This window comes from Lepidochelys kempii, chromosome 11, assembly GCF_965140285.1.
Source record: "Lepidochelys kempii isolate rLepKem1 chromosome 11, rLepKem1.hap1, whole genome shotgun sequence".
NCBI lineage: Eukaryota > Metazoa > Chordata > Testudines > Cheloniidae > Lepidochelys > Lepidochelys kempii.
In genome coordinates, this window is record NC_136390.1 from 60941868 (window position 1) to 60962712 (window position 20845).

At 40.2% G+C, this 20845-nt stretch overlaps 1 protein-coding gene across 6 annotated transcripts in view; it reads right to left on the reverse strand.

Annotated features, from left to right (window-relative positions):
- Positions 1-20845, reverse strand: part of RAPH1 (Ras association (RalGDS/AF-6) and pleckstrin homology domains 1) — a 158994-nt gene that overhangs the window by 11255 nt on the left and 126894 nt on the right. For all 6 annotated transcript variants that reach the window (XM_073306496.2, XM_073306495.2, XM_073306494.2 and 3 more), the window contains 7 exons: positions 17494-17615; positions 15597-15662; positions 13683-13826; positions 11696-11806; positions 8015-8113; positions 6605-6725; positions 4221-4363 (listed from right to left, as the gene is read on the reverse strand). In XM_073306496.2, coding sequence (XP_073162597.2) covers positions 4221-4363; positions 6605-6725; positions 8015-8113; positions 11696-11806; positions 13683-13826; positions 15597-15662; positions 17494-17615 — 806 coding nt within the window. The remainder of the gene's footprint in view (positions 1-4220; positions 4364-6604; positions 6726-8014; positions 8114-11695; positions 11807-13682; positions 13827-15596; positions 15663-17493; positions 17616-20845) is intronic.

Below are 20845 nucleotides of genomic sequence, written 5' to 3' on the forward strand. Positions count from 1 at the left end.
AACACAGAGAGAGAGAGAGAGCTGGGATGAAAAGAAATGGGTTGAGAGAGGAGGGAATACTGCATTCTACAATCCAGCCAATTCATTTGGGTTTATTCAGTAGCATTAGGGTTAAAGCTTTTTAAATTGTAAATCTAAATTTTTGTTAAAGATTAAAGAATATAATTATATTTACTCCTAAGGTTTGTCAACACCACATCCTCCTTATAACATGGTCCCCCTTTGAGCCAAGCGGTGAGTTTCATGATGATTGTAATAGAAAGCCTTCTTTGTAACTGATGCCAAAACCAGCCTACTAGAATGGACATCCACAGTTACTAAACATTTTATTAGGACACATTTTGTCAGTGCCACTATATATGACTAGCTAACTTATATGAAAAGGTTTGCATATCAATTTGTTATAAGGGCCAATACATGGATAGTACTATATCTACTCTTCATTTGACTGAGAGCAAACTGAAATATTAACTTATAATGAAATAGATCAGACTGAAATAGAATAACTTATAATGAACACAGCGTGTGCCTCTATTTGTCAAAGTAAGCTAGTAAGGCAAGGAATTGGACAAAACCCTGGAGCAATTCAGCAAGTTCAAAAGAAAGATTAAGATCTCTGAAAAGGGTTAGTTGCCAAGATTCGAGTAATATCAGTCACTCAGGTTAATGTGCTTTCAAAATAGCCCCTGACCTTAATTCTGCCCTGTATAAGGCATGCCGGGCACGCAGACCTTAGCTGTGCTGGGCTTCACGTTTGACACCTGAGACAGTGAGGCAACAGGAGAAACACAAGGAGCATCAAACACAAAGAGGGCGACAGAAGCATAACAAGCACGCATCAGTGCATGGCAGGGTTTGCAAAGACTGGGAATTAAAGACTACATGCGAGGTTGTTCTGTGACCCAGTTTGTCTTGTCATTTAAAAACCACATTCTGAACTCTCCTTTTGGCTTTTCTTTTGTATTGCCATCCTGGCTATATTTAAAATTGGAAAGCTGCTGGTAAACTAAGTAAATAAAAAGACCAACCTAAACAACACTGTGTTTGGTGTCCTGTACTGAACTGGTTAATAAAATATTATTTGGCGGATATACAAGTCTAATTATTCAGAAATACAGAATCATTCATTTGCTCCAACTGTATTCTCGAACAGCAATCTTTTTTTTATCAGCAATTAGATTACCATATGGTTTTTGAACATGCTTTTAAAATTTTAGATACAATTAAGCATGAAGAATTTTGCCTGGCATCTAGGAGGGCGATTTTTACACAAACCAATAAACACAAGTAATATTGAGGAAAGGACAAAGAACAATGTCTCTGAACTTTTAAAAATATGCACAATTATTTGTAACACATTACGAAAGTGTGTTCAGCGAAATTTGGTTTCTAAAGGCCTAGAAGATAATTCATTCCGTGTTTAAGATTTTTTTTCTTTTCTCTGAGGCAGTTAAAACTAGCTTATATTTGCAGTTGTTAATTCACAATGGTGAGGTGTATCTTTAGGAATATTTAGAAACTATACCAATGCTATTTATAAGGAGAGAGCAGCTCATAGTTTGTATATGCAATAGCTACACTATTGTTAAAGCATTTTTTGGTGTGCAGAATTACTCTATATGCATGGATCTGGGCTCCCAGAGCACACTGACAAAACACACAAGAACAGCTCCCCTTGCTCCATACAGTGTGTTAATGCCTTTATTAATGTTTTCTTTTCTGGGGCCCCTCCAAGACCTTTTTTGACCTGAAGGATTCTCACTATTCCCTGTCCCTTTACTATTCACAATCTCAAACTTGCATTATGATTCTCCTTCTGCTCAATGGCCAGACTCCCTCTGAGGCGCCTCAGTGTTTTGTCGACTAAAAGATAACCAAGCAATGAAAGGCCTCCTCCCAGCAGAGGACTGGTGACCTAGGAACGAGAGACCAAGCACAAGTCCCATAATGATCCGACTCTGGGCTACAACTCGACTGTCAAGCCAAGCCTCCATTTTCTGAAACTTTTCATCTTGTTTGGTTTCCTTTAAAACCAGCAAACATATTGTGTGGACACTAAGATAAACACTCAGAAGGCAGTGCTGGAGTCTAGCCGGTCAATGATCTGCCTGTACCAGGAATGTCTCACTGTGATTGTAACTGCCTCCTCACAGCACCAACATTTCAGTGGCAATATATTCTTCCTCTCCCCCGCCCCCCAAATGTAACTTAATTCTTCTTCTTATCTCCTTAATTCTCGGAGCTCTGGTATTACTGAGGTCAGAGACCCAGACAGGACCAAAATTAGGTACTATAGGCTGTAGTGATTGCTGCAGTTAAGGTTATAACTCAATTCCTCAGCTGTAACCCCTTACATTTAACTTTTTCAAAAATGCACTTTTGAGATAAAACGTCACATACTTTGCATAAGTGCAAAGGTGAACTCTGGACATTTTTAGGGCAATCCATTCACCTGTGTTGGGCAAGTGTGGGAGAAATACAACTTTTCTTGTTTGAAAAAAAGTTGTTCCACTTTTTGTTGCAGACAAGTAACTCAAATTGCTGAATTATAAAACTTTAGTCTTTGTACATGGATAGCCCTTAATAAGGAACTGTCTGAAAAAAATGTGTTTTAAAATTGCTTTAATCAGATCTAGTACAAATTCTCTTAGGTTTTGAGTTGAGCAATTGCCAGTGGCACGATGGAGTTGTAAAAATACAGCATCACAAGTCCACTGTGCTCCAAGGAAATTAAATGCAAAAAACTTTAGTGCTGTAGGAAGTTTTTTCAGGTTTAAAAAAAAATAATCAGGAAATGAAAAGTTACAGTTCTCATAGCAACGTTATCTCGCCCACATTGCATATGCTGTACCAATTCAAGTTTTCAAGGGCAAATGCACTTTTGCACATGCCCAACACCTGATCAGATTATGCAGATCAGGATGACAAATATGGACTGGTACAGGCACACAAATGATCAGCTCTTGTGAACTTTTAAAAGTTTGGTCAACAGTAGGCAGAATTTGTTACTACTAGACTAAGTACTGAATGATTAGATTTATACAAAAAATCACCCTCCCCCCATCAAAGACTCTAGATGCTCCGACAAATTATGAAAACGTAAAAGGTATGTGCAGGGTAGATGAGTTAACATTGCTTAGAGAACTATAACTTGTATGTTGCTTAACTTCTGCATATTTGAATTTGCATCAACTTATTTTCTTCATTTAGTTATATATTCCACAACCCACATCACCACTGGAGGACAAAGTGAGATCTGTATGCTTTTTATTTAAGACGTTTCCATTTTGAAAACGTTGCCTTTTGTAAAATGAATTCAGTGTCTGTAACAGATGCAAGCACTGAAGGAAGTAGCCCTAAGCATCTCTCACATTGTCCTGCCAATGTACCTCAACTCTGACCTGACACTGTTAATTCAGATTCTGTGCCCGTTCAGCACCTGGTATCTATGCCAAGACTGCCAACAAAGTCATTCATAGTTGCAATTTTTGTGGTGTGTTCTGTTGTTCACGAGGAATTGCATTAATGGCTTATTTCACAATGGAGGTGTAAAACTTTTGGTTATTACTAACCCACAGCAGACCTGAGCCAGGCAGCCAAGAATTGAAATCCTTTATACCCATACCAACACCATGAGGCATCCGCTCTCCTCTCACTACCCAGTTACTACTTCTGTTTCGTATTTTGTCTACAGCATATTAAAACGTACTACTTCAACTATCATGGAACCCAAATAAAAGCACCTAGGGGGAATACCGATGGAGCAGATTTCAAAACAGGCTCATGCGTCTGTCTGCTTCTAGCTCCACCTCTCAGCTGTTCACAGCCTCACAATGACAGGACATGACTAGTTTCTTAAGTAAAGAGATCTTCCTGAAAGCATTTCATTCAACTTTTTGGCAGTTAATGTTTTTGCTTGGTCTTTTTTAACATTACTCAGTAGAATTTTTAAGCCACGTCTGTCTTACACCTAATAATTGGAAAATGACTAAAAAACCCGTCAAGCTTCTATGGGCACGTATAAAACCTCACAGGAGGCTCAAGAGGTGACTCATTACCCTGGAGAAAGCTATATCTGAAAAAAATTATAATGCAGTATGTTGAAAAGGTGGAGTAAAAAGGGAAGAGAATCCCAGTAAAGATACAGATGAGAAGAGATGTCACTGTGTTTCGTACATTTTGTGGGGGTGTTGGTTCTCATGCTAAAGTCTTCTTGTTACCTTGCTGGACTCTTCCAGCTGAGTGCCTCGTTTCCAGGCCTCAGAGAAGATAGAGCTGACAATACTTTGGGAACGGACATGGCCAGTTGGCTGGGTGTCAGAAACTCCACTGTCAGATTGATTAGAGTGATTTGATTGAGACTCTGTTTAAAAAATATGAAACACAGGAAAAAGTTCATTTTTATCAAAGTCAGTCAATGAGTTTGTAATGTGACACTTTCATGAGTGACACTTTCTAGGCACAGAGGTGACAGGTTAATTTCATGCTTGCTAAAATACATTATCTCACCAAAGGACATTATTTCCACTAAAACACTTAGCTCATGGTCAGACATACTGGAAAATTGCTGGTCTGAAACACCCCCTCACACACACACACACACACACTCCCAAAAAAACCCCTGACAATCACACCTGCACCTTGTGAAGACAGCCGCATATCAGTTATGTTATGTGAAGGCTATCCTCTTCTCATGCCTTACAGAAGCTTCTGTTCATGTTGCCTAGCCCAAGGATGCCAGGAAGTCACAAGAGTTGTAACTTAGTCCTGGTGACTAGCAGATAGCTTTGCAATGCCCTGTCCATGCAAAGCATAACAGTTCTGCAAATAAATTGTTTTCAGTAGAACTATGCTTGACTATCCATTGCAGGCTCAAACCCAATTCCATACAGTTGTAAATTAGCTGTAAACAATGAGGAAGACGTGTAAATTGTTAACCAATTTTTGAACAGCTACAGTAACTCCCCACTTAACATCCTCTTGCTTAACATTGTTTCGATCTTACATCCCTGCTCCATTACAGAACATGCTCGTTTAAAGTTCTGCAACGCTCCGCTATAATGTCATTTGGTCACCTGCTTTGACAACGGCTGGCAGCCCCTATCAGCTCCCCTACGCCCCCCCAGTGCCTCCTGCCCACCAGCAGACCCCGCGGATCAGCGCCTTCCCCCTGCTCCCCCCGCCTCCTGCCCACAGCAAGCAGCTGGTTTGCGGCATTCAGGAGGCAGGGGGAGGAGTGAGGACTCAGCGCGCAGGCTCCCCCTCCCTCCCGAATGACACAAACCAGCTGATTGCCGTGGGCAGGAGGCAGAGGAGGGAGAGGGGAGCCTGTGCGCCGAGTCCTCGCTCCTTCCCATTCCCTCCTGAACGCCGCAAACCAGCTGATTGCCGTGGGCAGGAGGCAGGAGAGGGAGAGGGGAGCCTGGGCCACGAGTCCTCGATCCTCCCTCCTGAATGCTGCAAACCAGCTGATTGCCACTGGCAGGAGGCAGGGGAGGGAGGGAGGAAGAGCGAAGATGCGGCATGTGGAGTAAAGGGGGAAGAGATGGGGGGGAGGAAGAGAAGAGGCGGGTTAAGGGTGGGGGCTTGAGGGAAGGGGTGGAGTGGGCAGGCCAAGGGTTGAGGCCCCCGCCCTCCCCCGGTGCTTGCACAGTAGGGGAAGCTCCCGCCGTTCAACGTGCTTCTCCTAGCCTACAGCACCTTCAGCCTCCTTGCCTGCCTCATTGTCTTCAGTGCCAGTTGGCTTGTGCCTTTGTGGGGTAAGGCGGGGCCCCCTCCCATTGCTTCATACTCAGCAATGATGTTCCCATTGGTTCGTACTCAGCAATGATGATTGTAGCATTAAATATTTCTTTAAAATTGTTTAAAAAACTTATTCCTGTATTAAACTGCTTGTTTAAAATTATTTAAAACTTATATCTGTATTAAATTGCTTGTTTAAAATGTATATATTGCCTTTTGTCTGGCAAAAACTTTCCCCCCTGGAACCTAAACCCCCCATTTACATTCATTCTTATGGGGAAATTGGATTCGCTTAACATTGTTTCGCTTAAAGTCACATTTTTCAGGAACAGAACTACAGCGTTAAGCAAGGAGTTACTGTGTGTGTCTTAAAAATGGACTTGTCACAGGACTGGAACCAATGTTTTAAAAAGAGTGCGAGTGTGAGAGAACAGGTTTGTGGCGTTTCTGCCTTTGGGTAGAGACTATTTATCATGTATTTATTTCATATACTTTATCCCACCAAAGCAGTTTAAAAACTATACAGATCTCCACTCATCATGAAACACAAGCCTGGGATGTAATTTTTAAATTGGTGTGGACAAGTATGAGGCATTTGAAATGATGTTTCCTTTTCTCAGTTTCAGATAAATTCCCTTTTTGGCTGTGAATGAGAAAAGGACATTATATTAATATTAATCACAACTACTAAAGGATAGAATAGTATAAATTGCTTTTTGAGATTAAAAGACAGTCTAGAAGTACTGGGACTATGCGGAAATAACCAGTCACATTCACTAGTCTTTTCTGGAGTTTTCAAATGGCTTCCGAAGCAAACGGTATTTAAGAGTATTTCCATTACAGGTCAGGCTATTATAGCTACCTGGTAAACTGGAGGAGCTGGACCCTGACTTGATACTGGAGCTGGACAAGGAAGTCCAGTCATATGCTGACTCTGTCCTCTTCAGTGCTTCCTGATAGTTCACATAAAGTTGCTTCCCATACTAAACAAAGAGGAACAATAAAACGTAACAACTGTTTAGATTGTGCCTGTTTCAGCTGATTGATTAACAGTCTCTCTGCCGAGGAACCCAGGCACTTTGATTATTTTCAGTAGAGGTTTTGTTTTTCATTTAGTTTAAGAACAGTTGCATTGTCTTCTTTCACTTTTATTATCTAATTGCTTAGAGAACCAGAAACAACCTGGTTATCCTGCAGAAGAAAATGTCAAACTATTTGATAACATGAAAGTGCAATAAAATCATCTACTGAATCCAGGGGTTGGGAACCTGCAGCATGTGAGCTGATTTACGGTGGCACTCTGCTGCCGGCCCGGGTTCCCGGCCTCCGGCCCCGCTCAGCCCGCTGCTGGCCTGGATGGATGGAATCCCAGACTGGCAGCGGGCTGAGCGGGGCCGATGGCTGGGACCCGGCTGGCAGGGGCTGGTGGATAGAACCCCAGACCGGCAGCGGGCAGAGAGCTCAGCCCGCTGCCGATCTGGGGTTCCAGTTGCTGCCCCCACTGCCGGTCTGGGATCCCAGCCGCTGGCTGGGCCCCTCTCAGCCCGGGTCCTGGCCGCCGGCCCCGTACAGCCTGCTGCCAGTCTGGGGTTCCATCTGCCGGCCCCGGTAAATGTAAAATGTATTACTGGCATGCGAAACCTTAAATTACAGTGAATAAATGAAGACTTGGCACACCACTTCTGAAAGGTTGCCGACCCCTGACTTAATCCATTGAGCCAAGGTGCTGGTTCTAAGTAATCATTACCTCAACTACTAAGTCTCTATTTTTGATATAGCCATCTTTCTCAAATCCATTTATAAGTTAGCCCAAAATGAGTGTGCACAGCTAAAAACTAACAGTGACATCTCATGTCTAGTGGGACTTCACCGTGAGATCGGAGAGCGGAAAGAGAGAGATTAAGGTGCAGAAAAATTTGTATAAGCACCTAAAGCAGCAATTCTGGTAAAGAAACGTTTATACTGTTGATAGGCTTCAAAAAGAAATACGTACAAAAACTAGCTTAAGACTTTTGTGGAGCTTCAAGTTCAGAATGGCTAGATATAGGGAAGTTTATAAACAGATAACATGCATTGTCTCGATAATTATTTGAAACAAGTAACATTTGACCCATAGCTCATTAACTTCTTGATTAGTTAATTTTGTGTGTGTCTTCTCGATCTCCCCTCACTGAGGCATCATCTGTTTCAGTAAGAGAATATATAGGTAACACTATTAAATAGCACTACATTGCAAGAATGGAAGAGGAATAAAATGATTCAGAGTAGTTACCTTAGCAATACGGATGCCATTTATCCACTGGTGTAGAGTTCTTACATCATCACAGCAGAGATATTTGATATACTGAGACTTCTTCTGGATCTGAGGGTGCTGCAGAAAGAGTATTTAGGCTATCAATATTTTAATCTAAAGAACATTAAGAAGAATTAAAGAGTTAAAAAAAAGCTATTCTTGAAGAGTGGGCTTCAAAACACTGTTATTCAATCCTTGGCATTGCTACTTTCAAATCTAGTGGAAAATTAAAGCAGGAAATACAAGAAAAACATTATTCTATCAAGGTTCAGATCAGGACTTCCTAACTACGTACGTATTTCTTTTCCTAACTATTGAAATTGTGAACTGATACATCATTAAAGATGGGATATATGCTCTTGGTAGGTTGGGTGTTCGAGGAAAAAAATTATTTGACACCCAAAGTGGCAACATGGGGACTGTCTGGCCAGCACTCATTTCAGGTTTGCAAAACCATAAAAGGGCTGTTCTTACAGAATTTTGGTGTAGGAGCTGGTCTGCCCCCTTGGAATCTTTGGAGGTGGTCATGCACTGAGTTGAAATGGTCAGAAAATTCCCACTTTCTAGAAGCTGCAGGAGGGGGAAGATGTCTACCTCTGATGTGGTGGAAAAGAAAGGGTTAATCCATTTGACCTCTACCAACATATGCATCGCTGAAGGAGATGGGAAGAAAGCAAGCTTAATAATCCACCTTTCTATACTGCCAAAACCAGGCTGTAAGATGAAAACTAGCTAATATTTCTGTTTCAGACAGTTACACTACTTGCCATTCCCTCCTCCCCCGCACAAAAAAGAAACACAACTCTTCACACTTTATTTAGAAAAATATCCTATTTCAAATTCAGTCTTCAACATGTCAGATTCAAAAAGATCAATATATTTGTTTTTTCAAATTCTGATGATGGAAGCCACTTTGGCCAGAATACTTGGTCATTTCCCTTTCGGTTTGTAAAAGTTATGTATCTCACAGCTGCCAGTATCCCTATTAATCCCTTCATCAGATTACGGTTCAATTATACAAAGGTCTGCTGGAAGATTCAAAATATCCCCATTTTCTTGGAGGTTCTCTCTCACATGCATCCAAGATCTTTTAACTCCTTTTGAGAGCACTTGCTTACACTACATCTTTCAATGAACACTGTCTGTGACTCATTTTGAGTATTTGTGAAATGTGAGACAGATATATATCACTTCAGCTGCAGAACATACAATTGGTCTCGTTCTACTGTTGAATCATTAAGTACTCCCGCTTTTACTAATCTTACTATCAATTCCTTTAGCATATGTGTAGTACAGCAAAAAAACCCCTGTACAACTCTGCTTAGAGTGGAAGCATAGAGAAGTTGAATGACTTGCCCAAGGTTATGTAGCAACTCAGTAGAAGACACAAAAATAGAGCCCTGAGTGCTGATTCCAGTTCTCTGCCCCAACAGCTGATCAAATAAAATTTCTCAACTTTCTGTCTCAAATTATACCATAGCTAAAAAGAAGCGGGAACCCCCTGGAGCTCCCTGCTGGCATGGGCGGTTGGCCCCCCCCGGGGCTGCTTGGCCACTGTGCAAGGGGAGACCCCGGAACTCCCACAAATCACAGCAGTGGGGGACGCCGGAGTCCCAGCAGCTTTGGGTGCTGTACCTGCCTCCCTACTCATTTTGTCAGGGATATTTTTAGTTAAAGTTAGGGACAAGTCACAGGCTTCCATGAATTTTTGTTTATTGCCCATGACCAGTCCATGGCTTTACCAAGAATATCTGTGACAAAATCTTAGCTTTAGAAATGACACACTGGAAATGTAGGCATGATCCGTACTTGCCTTGATATTCTGCATTCCGGAAATCAATTTATATCAAATAATTTATAAATATCCACCAATACTTAAATCTCTGCTTTTAATTGCTCTCAATTATCTGCATAGGAATCATGTACCAATGACTTAAGAGGACATGGAAAAGAATTTTCAGGTTAGAATTTAACTAATGTTTCTTAACCCAAATATTATGTATTTATTATAGTAGGTAAGTAAGTATTTTTACCTCTAACTGTGCACAAATATGTGATAAAGTGTCTCATGGCAAGATTATATCACCTTGTCATAAAGTTTGTGGACATGCACTAGAATAACTGACATGCCTAATGTTTGCTCATTGCATATGCAATGAAATGTGAGATGTGACCGATGACAGAAAACAAGTAACCGTATTCCTATTAAAGGGGAACAGGACCCATTATCCTCACCCAAGCATCATGTTTAAGTTCATGAAGAAATATTTCTTACCATGAACACACTGTGAAAAATTGTTTCAAAATAATTTTGAGTCTACCACAACCAACACTATTTCCAACATAAAATACGGGAGGCGAATGGAACAGATCAGAAGAAAGCTGGCACAACCTAAAGATACCTGACAGCATTTCAGCTATTAACTCTGTGGTTTAAGATCAGAGCTTTAACTAAAATGTTGCAATTGGGCAACTGCTTTAACTACATTTGTTTCCTTTATTACTTGCCCCCATTTGCATTCCTCTATATGAATTTTTCAAATCAGATCCTTCTCTGGCATGCAGTGTTCCTAAAGAACACATGAATAACTGATCTTTGTGAGTTTTTGGTAAAAAGGATGTGAGGTTGGTGTATACATTGCAAACTTTACCCTTTAGGTTTAAGGTAGTTTTATCTATGAAAAAGCTTATGATACTATTGAAGGTTTCTGAGGACGTTTCCCTCCTACACAAAAATTAGCAAAATAAACGTCACAGCAGCTTCTGAAACAGCCACACCCACATTTTCTCTTAGTCCATAGGCCCAGAGTAGAGGCCATCACCAAGGGTATGAAATGAGCCCCAACGAGAAAAGGGATAGGTATTCTTAGGACAAAATGCTTCAGTCCATGTCCCCTCCTGCCTATCAGCATCCTGGAAAGATTCTCCCTTTCCCCAAACACATGGCAGCATGGCCAGGCTTGTAGCCATGATACCCCACTGGCCACCTGACTCATGGCAGCACTGTAACCACGTAGCCCCTCTATGCGGGACAGAGGGGGACCCATTGTGGGACCTTTTGTTTCAAGCATTTTTTGCAGTTGTCAGTGGGAACATATTATTTAATGTAATACTTTCTAAGCTCCTTCTCGCCCTTTTTGTAGGAGTGTAGATCATTTAGAGAGAGAAATCAGCCAGCTATGTGGGGGTATGGAACAGCAAAGACCTCTGCAGCCAGTTCTCCTTCTGCATTGCTCCACTGGGGCACTTTATCCCACGCTGTTCCACATACTAGGAGGTAGCCTAACACAATAGAAAATGTATTTTTCAATGTATTTAATGAGAATATATCACTTGCTCTATGATTTCTAGAAATGTGGTATCTTTTAATAGATCGAATTTTTTCATAATTAAAGTTGTATTCCCGAGATTCATACTGAAAACTCGTGGTTAATTTTCCATTAGTTATATCATTGTGGAAAGCATGCTCTGCATTACAACCTGTCTCAGTATCCATGAGCTTTCTGTATTAATTCCTCTTACCTCGTCACAACTAGAACCTAGTTAGAAGAATCTAGCTGTTGGAGGACTGTAGACAAAAGTAGCATGTATTTAAAATTCCTGTAGCATCTTTATACTTGCTCTGTTTGGTAAAACACTTAAAAACATTTAACAAGTTACCTTCAGCACTAAACAGTAATCTGTCGGTGCTTTGTACTTGTTCCGATAGTCCTGTCCGTAGTAAACATTGACATGATCTAGCTGAAGAAAGCACACCAGATCCCGTGAGACCTATTAAACACACAAATATTCAGTTATGAAAAAAATTAATAAGGAAAATCAAAGCCACAATGAAAAACCTTGATTTAAACACTGCCAGCTCTTCACTCCTAGGCCTGGTCTACACAAAGTTGCACCAGTTTGACTAGCAGTGCAACGTTTCTCCAATTTTGTTAAACTGGGGCCAACTACGTGTAAGGAGACTCTTACATTGGTTCAGCTTGGCAAGCTAAACCAACGCAAGCCTGTGTCCACATGTAAAGTTGCACTGGTTTAACTAAAATGAACCAGTTGAACTGTGTGTGCAGACAACCTCTTAGACTGGAACGACAAAGAGCAATGCACATTAGTGCAAGTAGATGCACCAGTTCCAAGAAGCTAAATTAAAAAACAGTTAGAATTGAACTAAAATAAGAAATCGGTGCTACTGAAATTCAACAACTGCTAAATTTTCCAAGGACAAAATTCCTGTATCTGAATTTTAACCAATAAGAAGTCTAAGAAGTGAAGAATTATGTACTACAGATGAAGGAAAATACTAGTTATCTGAAACAACTTGCCAGCATGTTCCAAAGTGTTTAAGATGTTTCTTACTCCATTCACATGAAAAAAACAGTACTGTTAATTAAAATGGTGAATGAATAATCATTAAGACTAAAACAATATGCCAAGTGGAACAGGTCTATACAGAAAATCCTTGCATCAGATTTTTTTTACTATATGTTTTTTCAAATCTGTGTATTTTTTGTGCATTATTAGTTCAAAACTTGTTTGCTTGTTTCTTTTGACAGTATTATATTGCAGACCACCACTGAAACTTGAAGTCAGCAGGGAGTCAACAGGAAAGGTCACATTGGGACCTCTTCAGCAGCTGCTGATAATATAAGTATTCATTTAGAACCACACTGTTTTAAGATTTCATATTCAAGTATTTCTGATTGTAAGGTACACCCTTTTCACATGGTGTCTTATACATAGCTTGTCTAATGAAATGGAAAGCCTCAAAGAGGAAGACTAATATTTGAAATTTACTTAGTTCTATGGGGAGCCAATGTACTGATCACAACAGAACACTGGGTTGGGGTTTATTTGCTTTCAGTGGCCAGTTGTTTAGGAGGTGAGCTGCTGTGTTTTGGACCAGCCATTTCCACGTAAACCAGCCTGGAAGTTACAAAGGCAACAATCAGTGCAGCAATTTTCTATTTTTCCTCCAGTATAGTATAACATCAACATAGAAAACAAAGTTGTAGAAATCATGCAGAAAGGGTATGATCTACATTGATTCAAGAAACTGTGGTTAAAAATAGACTAAGAAGAAACTCTTGAATATGAACTACTAAGAACTGTGCCATTTGGTGGTCTGAATGACTCAAATTTTTCCCCGGCACATATTAGTCAAGGACACACTAATACTTGTAGTGTCACTTAGTCCTTCACCTGTGAAAAAGGTCTATGGGATTAGGCAGGAGAAAAGCAATCAAACTGGCCTGAACTGTACATACACACACTCTTTAGGAGAGCTATTCCACTCCGAACAAACATATGCTGAGGTCTTCCAAATGGAAGATCCTTGTGATCTCAATTTTGAATTGGGGGTCAGATTATTTTATATCAAATCCTTCTTGAATAAATTATTGTTCATTTATATTTTAAAGCTGTGTTTTTAAATTGATGGACTGTAATGATAATCTAAGCAAAAGCATAGTGCAGCCAAAATTCTAAAGTAATATTCAAAGCTCCTGCCACCCATACACATTTAAATTATCAAGAGGACGTTCATTTTTCTTGAGTTTTTCATTCAGAAAGTAGATAGTTACCAGAGGGCAGGTTGAAATTAGACAATCACTTTTAAGAACTATATTTTATAAGAGCAAACAAAGGAAGACACCTTTGCTTTTCCTTTAGGGACATAGTAGATTCCAGAAGCTCGCAAAAGAAAATAACGTTTCTTCCAAGACTTCTTGCCATCATCTTTCAGCCACAGGACTCCCTCTATTTCTGGCACTGTTACAGAACTTCCACAAAAACATTCCTACATAGAGCCAATGGCAGTATAGAAAAAAAAAGAACATATAAAAACATATTAATATTTTAAAACAATGAAATGGATTGGGTTTAGAAGCCTGGGAGCTGAAGTCCTTTATTTATCTAGAGAATATATATAGCATGATTAGGGACTTCTCCACTCAGTTCTAAGATGAAGGGACCACCTGTAGAGGCAAAAGGATAATTATGAGTATGTGCCCACTTGAACTTTGCATCTGATTTAATAGTTCTCTCCTCTGTACAGAATACCAATAAAGGTGCTACTTAATTGACAGATGTGAAAGTTTCTTAACCAATGCTGATCAGTAATGGTCCCAAATGTGCTCCAATGGCTTTAACCAAACCTGAAAGACATGGGCCCACACCTCAGCTGTTGGGTTACAATTTCCCAGGCATACACAAAAACCTCAGTAATAGTCCGTGGGCCCAACTATGATCCACCTTGTGTGTATTTTGCTGCTTGTGCTATCAGTGGAAATGTACGTCACACTTTATATTAAGGTTCCATTTATTAAATAGAAAATAAAAGCATTACCGATGTTATAATCGTAATCCAGAAATGACTAGTATGTGCTACAGAAAATTACAAGCATAGTAGGGGCGGGCGGCATGGCTCAGCATTCGTGTGCTCCCCATCAGTACCTGGCCTGGGCTGGGGAAGCCAGTGATCTAACCAGCAGACCAAATTTGGTCATTAATCCTGGTCATATGCCACCTGAAGCACATTGCGCATATGCTAAGACGACAACAAGCATAGCACAAAGTGGGGTTATAGATGGTCAAATGCCATGGCTATAAGCAATCTTTTGACCTACTGGACTCAATCTATAAAAACTGTTAAATTATTAATGACTTAATAAATGATTAATCATTTATACACTATTTATAAATATAAATGTATTGAAGTCTAATTTTAAACATTCATTTACATATTATGAATTCATGATTGTTGAAGTTTCAAAGTGACACATATAACAATCCCATGTTAGATGTAAGAAACTACTGTAACCTTTTTAACGTGACACCTAAGATAGCATGTTTAGTATTAGACCATCACTACTTTCAATTTGCATAAAACTATAGAATGTTATGAGGTTATATGTCATGCTTGTGATATTTATGTTTATTCCTACATTTGCTTTTGGGTTGTTTATTGTTCTTTTTAAGTTGTTTCAATTCTTTTGATTTTAAGTACTTTCCATTTCCAACAGTGATTTTTCTCCTTAGCTTTTATGATTTTTGTATTTTGTGGGTTTTTTCAATCTATTAAACCACCATGGTGACAATTACTTCTAAATTACCTTAGTAGTATAGTTCTGGATACAGCATATGTTGTCTGAGAACTATATTATAAAATAAGCTATAAAACTTTGCGGGGTACTGAATAGCAGTTTGGCTATCACCATTCTCAGAAAAATGTCCCTCCTCTCACTGGTCAAAAACTAAGCTAGAATTCTGCAAGTGACAACTGTTTAAACGCAGTTGTAGATAGCATGGTTTTGATCCAACAATGGATGGGGACTTTCTCGCAGTTTTGTCTATTACAAAAATCAGGAGACATCTTTATTCCGAAAGCTCCCTAATCAAGAACAGGAAGAAATCTCCCCAGAGCTACATATTCACGTTTAACATATTCTGCTCAACACTTCGCGGAACCTCCATCTCGAGTCATAAAGTTAAATGTTAGCAATAGTTTAAGAATTTAACATATTGTAGCTCACAAATCACTGTGCTCTTTTTGTTTTAGTTGTCTTACCTCCAGCAGCACTTCTTTATTTCTGTCTGCCATCTCAGAGGTTTCTTTTTTCCCCAGCAGATAGTTCTACAACAAAAGAAAATGAAAGGATGAAACTTCTATTGAAGTTCTGAAGTCAAACCAAGTTATCTTTTTCACTTCCTCGTGCTGATAAGAGTTTAGCTGTTCTAAGACCTGTCTGGTCCTCTAGAACAGCTAGATATTATTTAAAAAAATTATTTTGGAGCAAAATTGAGACTCATGTGGTAGACTGCTAAAGAATAAAAACAAACCAAAATATTGCATTCTTTAATCTTAAAGGGCTGGAAAAACCCTTTTGTATTTTCAGGAATATTAGCCAGTCCAGCTGACATTACCTTAAGTAAAAGCATCATTAGCTGCAGTTCTCAGCCATCATGTTTAGCCATAAAGTCAATCACTTATTGGGGTAATATAAACAGATAACAAAATTAAAAACCCAGAATAAAAATTAGATGGAAAAAAATTGGGCCTTTAAGTAGGCTCTACTCCATCCCCTCATTCAGCATTTTGGAAGGAGTGGACATGGGACTGTTCTTCTCCTTTCCACTCCATCTCTATAGTTTTTCAGAATAAGTAATAAAATAATAATAATAATTAAATGAAAAAAATTCATGATAAACAATTACTTCTGAAAAAATAAGCAAAATAGCAATTGTTTATCCATACTGTGTGTGTATTATCGGTATGATATAATCCTTTTATCTAGTAAGGTGATCCTGCACGCCTCCCCACCTAACCTGGAAGGGGTTGGTACAGTGACAGGGAGCATCTTCCAGACCCCTTTATATTCATTTGCTCTCTCTGGAAGTAAAACAATATTCATAGTATTAGGACAGACCAAGGTTTTTAACTGAGTAAGTAACACATTCATGCTGACTTCCATCTACGGAAGGCCCATTCTTATACTAATAACCAGTGAAATGTATTGATGTCAGACATTTATTGAGGAATACGCTTTCAAAAGTGATGAAGATTTTGGGTGCCTCATCCTGAGATCACAGAAAGAGGCCTGACATTTAGTTCTCGCTGAAAATATGGGCACCTTATAAGGTATCTCAAGTGGGGGCACCTGCTATCACTACTCGCTTTCGGAAAGTTAGGCCCAAGAGCCTAATGTATTAGGTACCTCACAAATGTAAGAACATGATCCATGCACCCAATATACACACTAGAGATTAAGCAAGCAAGTGATCAAGTGTTAAACATGTCTTTGTTAATTCTTTATTTTTCAAGTGGTCCTTTATGTTAAGTCCTGTTTTTATTTTCACCTCTCTGTCCCCTCAGTACCGTAGGCCTCTAGCACTACAGCACATTTTGTGCATTTAGGCTTATAATCAAGAAACTACCATCCCCCCGTAGTTAATTATTGAAAAAGAACAGGGACCTTTCTGTTGTTACTTGATCAGGTAACAGCTGAATGAAGACAGACCCTGGTTTCCTCATGCGCTCTCCTTATCTCTCTGCCCCTCCCTTGTAGGCAGCTGCCTACCCCACAGAGTCCATCCAATTCCCCTCACCCTATCCTCATGAGATGGTGTGGGCAGGCATTGCCGGTCTCCCCAAAGTGACAGGTGTCACAACACAAGCTCAAACCCTTTCCTCCAGACTGTGTAGATGTGTATAGCACTAAGTATTGGTGAGTATTTCATGTAAACTGGTTACATGGGCTGCTATTAATTCCACTAACCTATTCTTAGAAAATGGACTGATTAGAGCATCAGGATTTCATTTAGGGGGCTGATCTTGCGCTGACCACAGAGTGTATTCTGGAGGCATTGTTAAAACGCAAAGCGTGTGTGTGTGTGTGTGTTTGTGTACACATACGTATAGATACAAATATCTGTATAAAAAAGTGAAAAATCAGCTTCAGACTTACCTGGGGATTTTTGAAAAGTGCGTATTTTTCTATACGTTCTACAAATATAAGTTTGTTTTGACTGTCTCTTGTCCAGTTTAGAAGATTTTCAACTAAATTTTCATGGTCCTCCAAGATTCTCTCTGCATAAATGAGAAAGAGCAAACAAGTAAAAAAAAAAAAAATTCTACTCTCTCACATTCTGTAACATGACCTCAAAGGAGGATCCAGTAGGTGGACAAGATGTGAGGAAAAACACAGATATATAGTTAACAGTTTGTTAAAATGGAAGAAAGGGCTGGGAACGAGCCAATGGGAGCTGAGAGGATGGTGCTGGGGGCAGCATGCAGAGCAGCCTCTGCCCGCCAGGGGCGCACAGAGACGTGCCAGCAGTCGGCTGCTTCCGGGAGCGGCGTGGGCCATGGCATGCAGGCAGCCTGCCTGAGCCCTGCTGCGCTGCTGGACTTTTAGTGGCCCGTAGATTGTGATCGACTGGCAGAGAATGGCCATGATTGACGGGTTGGTGACCACTGTTTTAGCGTGTAAAGAAGTGAATAAAATAAATTCAGTTTCTTAAAGAAAGGGCTGCCCGCAAGAGCTGTTCTAGCCACCAATCTAACCTCCTTGATAAGCACTTGAAATTAACTTGTTTTCTCCTGAGGGAGCATGTCTCTGAATTTCAAAATTTTAGAGGAGTTGATACAATCACACTTTGACAACCAAGCCAGGTAATTGCAGACTGGTGGATGAAAATATTTGTTATGAGTAGGTCCACACATTTGGCCTCTTTATCTGAAGGAGTGGACCTAGTGTGGTGCTGCCTTTTCCTTTCAGTGGCCGCTTGAACCACCGAAGAGTTTGGGGCAGGATGAGAGAATAAAAACTCTGTTCCCTTGGCTGGGACACAGCTTCTTTTCTGCCCTCTTAAGAGTAGGTGCACTTGCTGCTGGAGTGTGACACGTGACTTTGGCAGGCTCTAGGACAGCCTCATTAATGAGGAGCACCACTCTACTAGATCCTCCATTCTGCAAAAGATCCAGGAATGTGAGAGATGTCTTGTGAATTTCCTCCAGAGGGGTTGTGTCACCACTTGCCATGCAACCTTAGGTGCCTTATAATGCTTTGCTCTTGTAGCTCCCAACCTGGGCTGCTCACAAACAGCCTGTAGCTCCACCCCAAGTGTCCTTACATATCTACACCCCGGTCCAGCAACTCTGACCCCATCAGCCTGTCAGCAACATACCAGCCACACACTGGCTTCCAGCAGCCTTGGTTACTACCTTCGGGGTGACCCCAACACACGCCCAGTCCCAAATTTTCCCCCCCGAAAACACGTGTTCTGCACTGTTCAACCCTCTCCTAGACAGTTCAGCTATTAGAGGCCTGTTGTCCTAGTAAGGGATCAATGTACAACAGTTTGCTACTTTAATTGGAGTTACCAAACAATTCAGTTCAAAACACAACACTAGATTAGTTTTAATTAAAAATAAAAAGTTCATTTAACTATAAAGAGACAGATTTTCATAGATTCATAGATATTTAGGTTAGAAGGGACCATTATGATCATCTAGTCTGACCTCCTGCACAATGCAGGCCACAGAATTTCACCCACCACTCCTGCAAAAAACCTCACACCTATATCTGTGCTATTGAAGTCCTCAAATCGTAGTTTAAAGACTTCAAGGAGCAGAGAATCCTCCAGCAAGTGATCCGTGCCCCATGCTACAGAGGAAGGTGAAAAACCTCCAGGGCCTCCTCCAATCTGCCCGGGAGGAAAATTCCTTCCCGACCCCAAATATGGCGATCAGCTAAATGGGCAAAATTCATCAGCCAGATACTACAGAAAATTCTTTCCTGGGTAACTCAGATCCCACCCCATCTAATATCCATTCACAGGCCATTGGGCCTATTTACCATGAATATTTAATCACCAAAACCATGTTATCCCATCATACCATCTCCTCCATAAACTTATCGAGTTTAATCTTAAAGCCAGATAGATCTTTTGCCCCCACTGCTTCCCTTGGAAGGCTATTCCAAAACTTCACTCCTCTGATGGTTAGAAACCTTCGTCTAATTTCTAGTCTAAATTTCCTGGTGGTCAGTTTATATCCATTTGTTCTTGTGTCCACATTGGTACTGAACTTAAATAATTCCTCTCCCTCTCCGGTATTTATCCCTCTGATATATTTATAGAGAGCAATCATATCTCCCCTCAACCTTCTTTTAGTTAGGCTAAACAAGCCAAGCTCCTTGAGTCTCCTTTCATAAGACAAGTTTTCCATTTCTTGGCTCATCCTAGTAGCCCTTCAAACTGGAAAAGGTACAGAGAATTCATCCTTCTTAAACATGGGAGACCAGAATTGCACACAGTATTCCAGGTGAGGTCTCACCAGTGCCTTGTATAACGCTACTAAAACTTCCTTATCCTTACTGGAAATACTTCTCCTGATGCATCCCAAGACCACATTAGCTTTTTTCACGGCCATACCACATTGGCGGCTCATAGTCATCCTATGATCAAGCAATACTCCAAGGTCCCTCTCCTCCTCCATTACTTCTAATTGATGCGTCCCTAGCTTATAACTATAATTCTTGTTATTAATTCCTAAATGCATGACCTTACACTTCTCACTATTCAGTTTCATCCTATTACTATTACTCTAGTTTACAAGGTCATCCAGATCCTCCTGTAGGATATCCCTGTCCTTCTCTAAATTGGCAATACCTCCCAGCTTTGTATCATCCACAAACTTTATTAGCACACTCCCACTTTTTGTGCCGAGGTCAGTAATAAAAAGATTAAATAAGATTGGTACCAAAACCAATCCTTGAGGAACTCCACTGGTAACCTCCCTCCAGTCTGACAGTTCACCTTTCAGTAGGACCCGTTGTAGTCTCCCCTTTAACCAATTTCTTATCCACCTTTCAATTTTTCTATTGATCCCCATCTTATCCAATTTAACTAATAATTCCCCGTGTGGCACGGTATCAAATGCCTTACTGAAATCTAGGTAAATTAGATCCACTGCGTTTCCTTTGTCTAAAAAATCTGTTACTTTCTCAAAGAAGAAGATCAGGTTGGTTTGGCACGATCTACCTTTTGTAAAACCATGTTGTATTTTGTCCCATTTACCATTGACTTCAATGTCCTTAACTACCTTCTCCTTCAAAATTTTTTCCAAGACCTTGCATACTACAGATGTCAAACTAACAGGCCTATAATTACCCGGATCACTTTTTTCCCCTTTCTTAAAAATAGGAACTATGTTAGCAATTCTCCAATCATACGGTACAACTCCTGAGTTTACAGATTCATTAAAAATTCTTGCTAATGGGCTTGCAATTTCATGTGCCAATTCCTTTAATATTC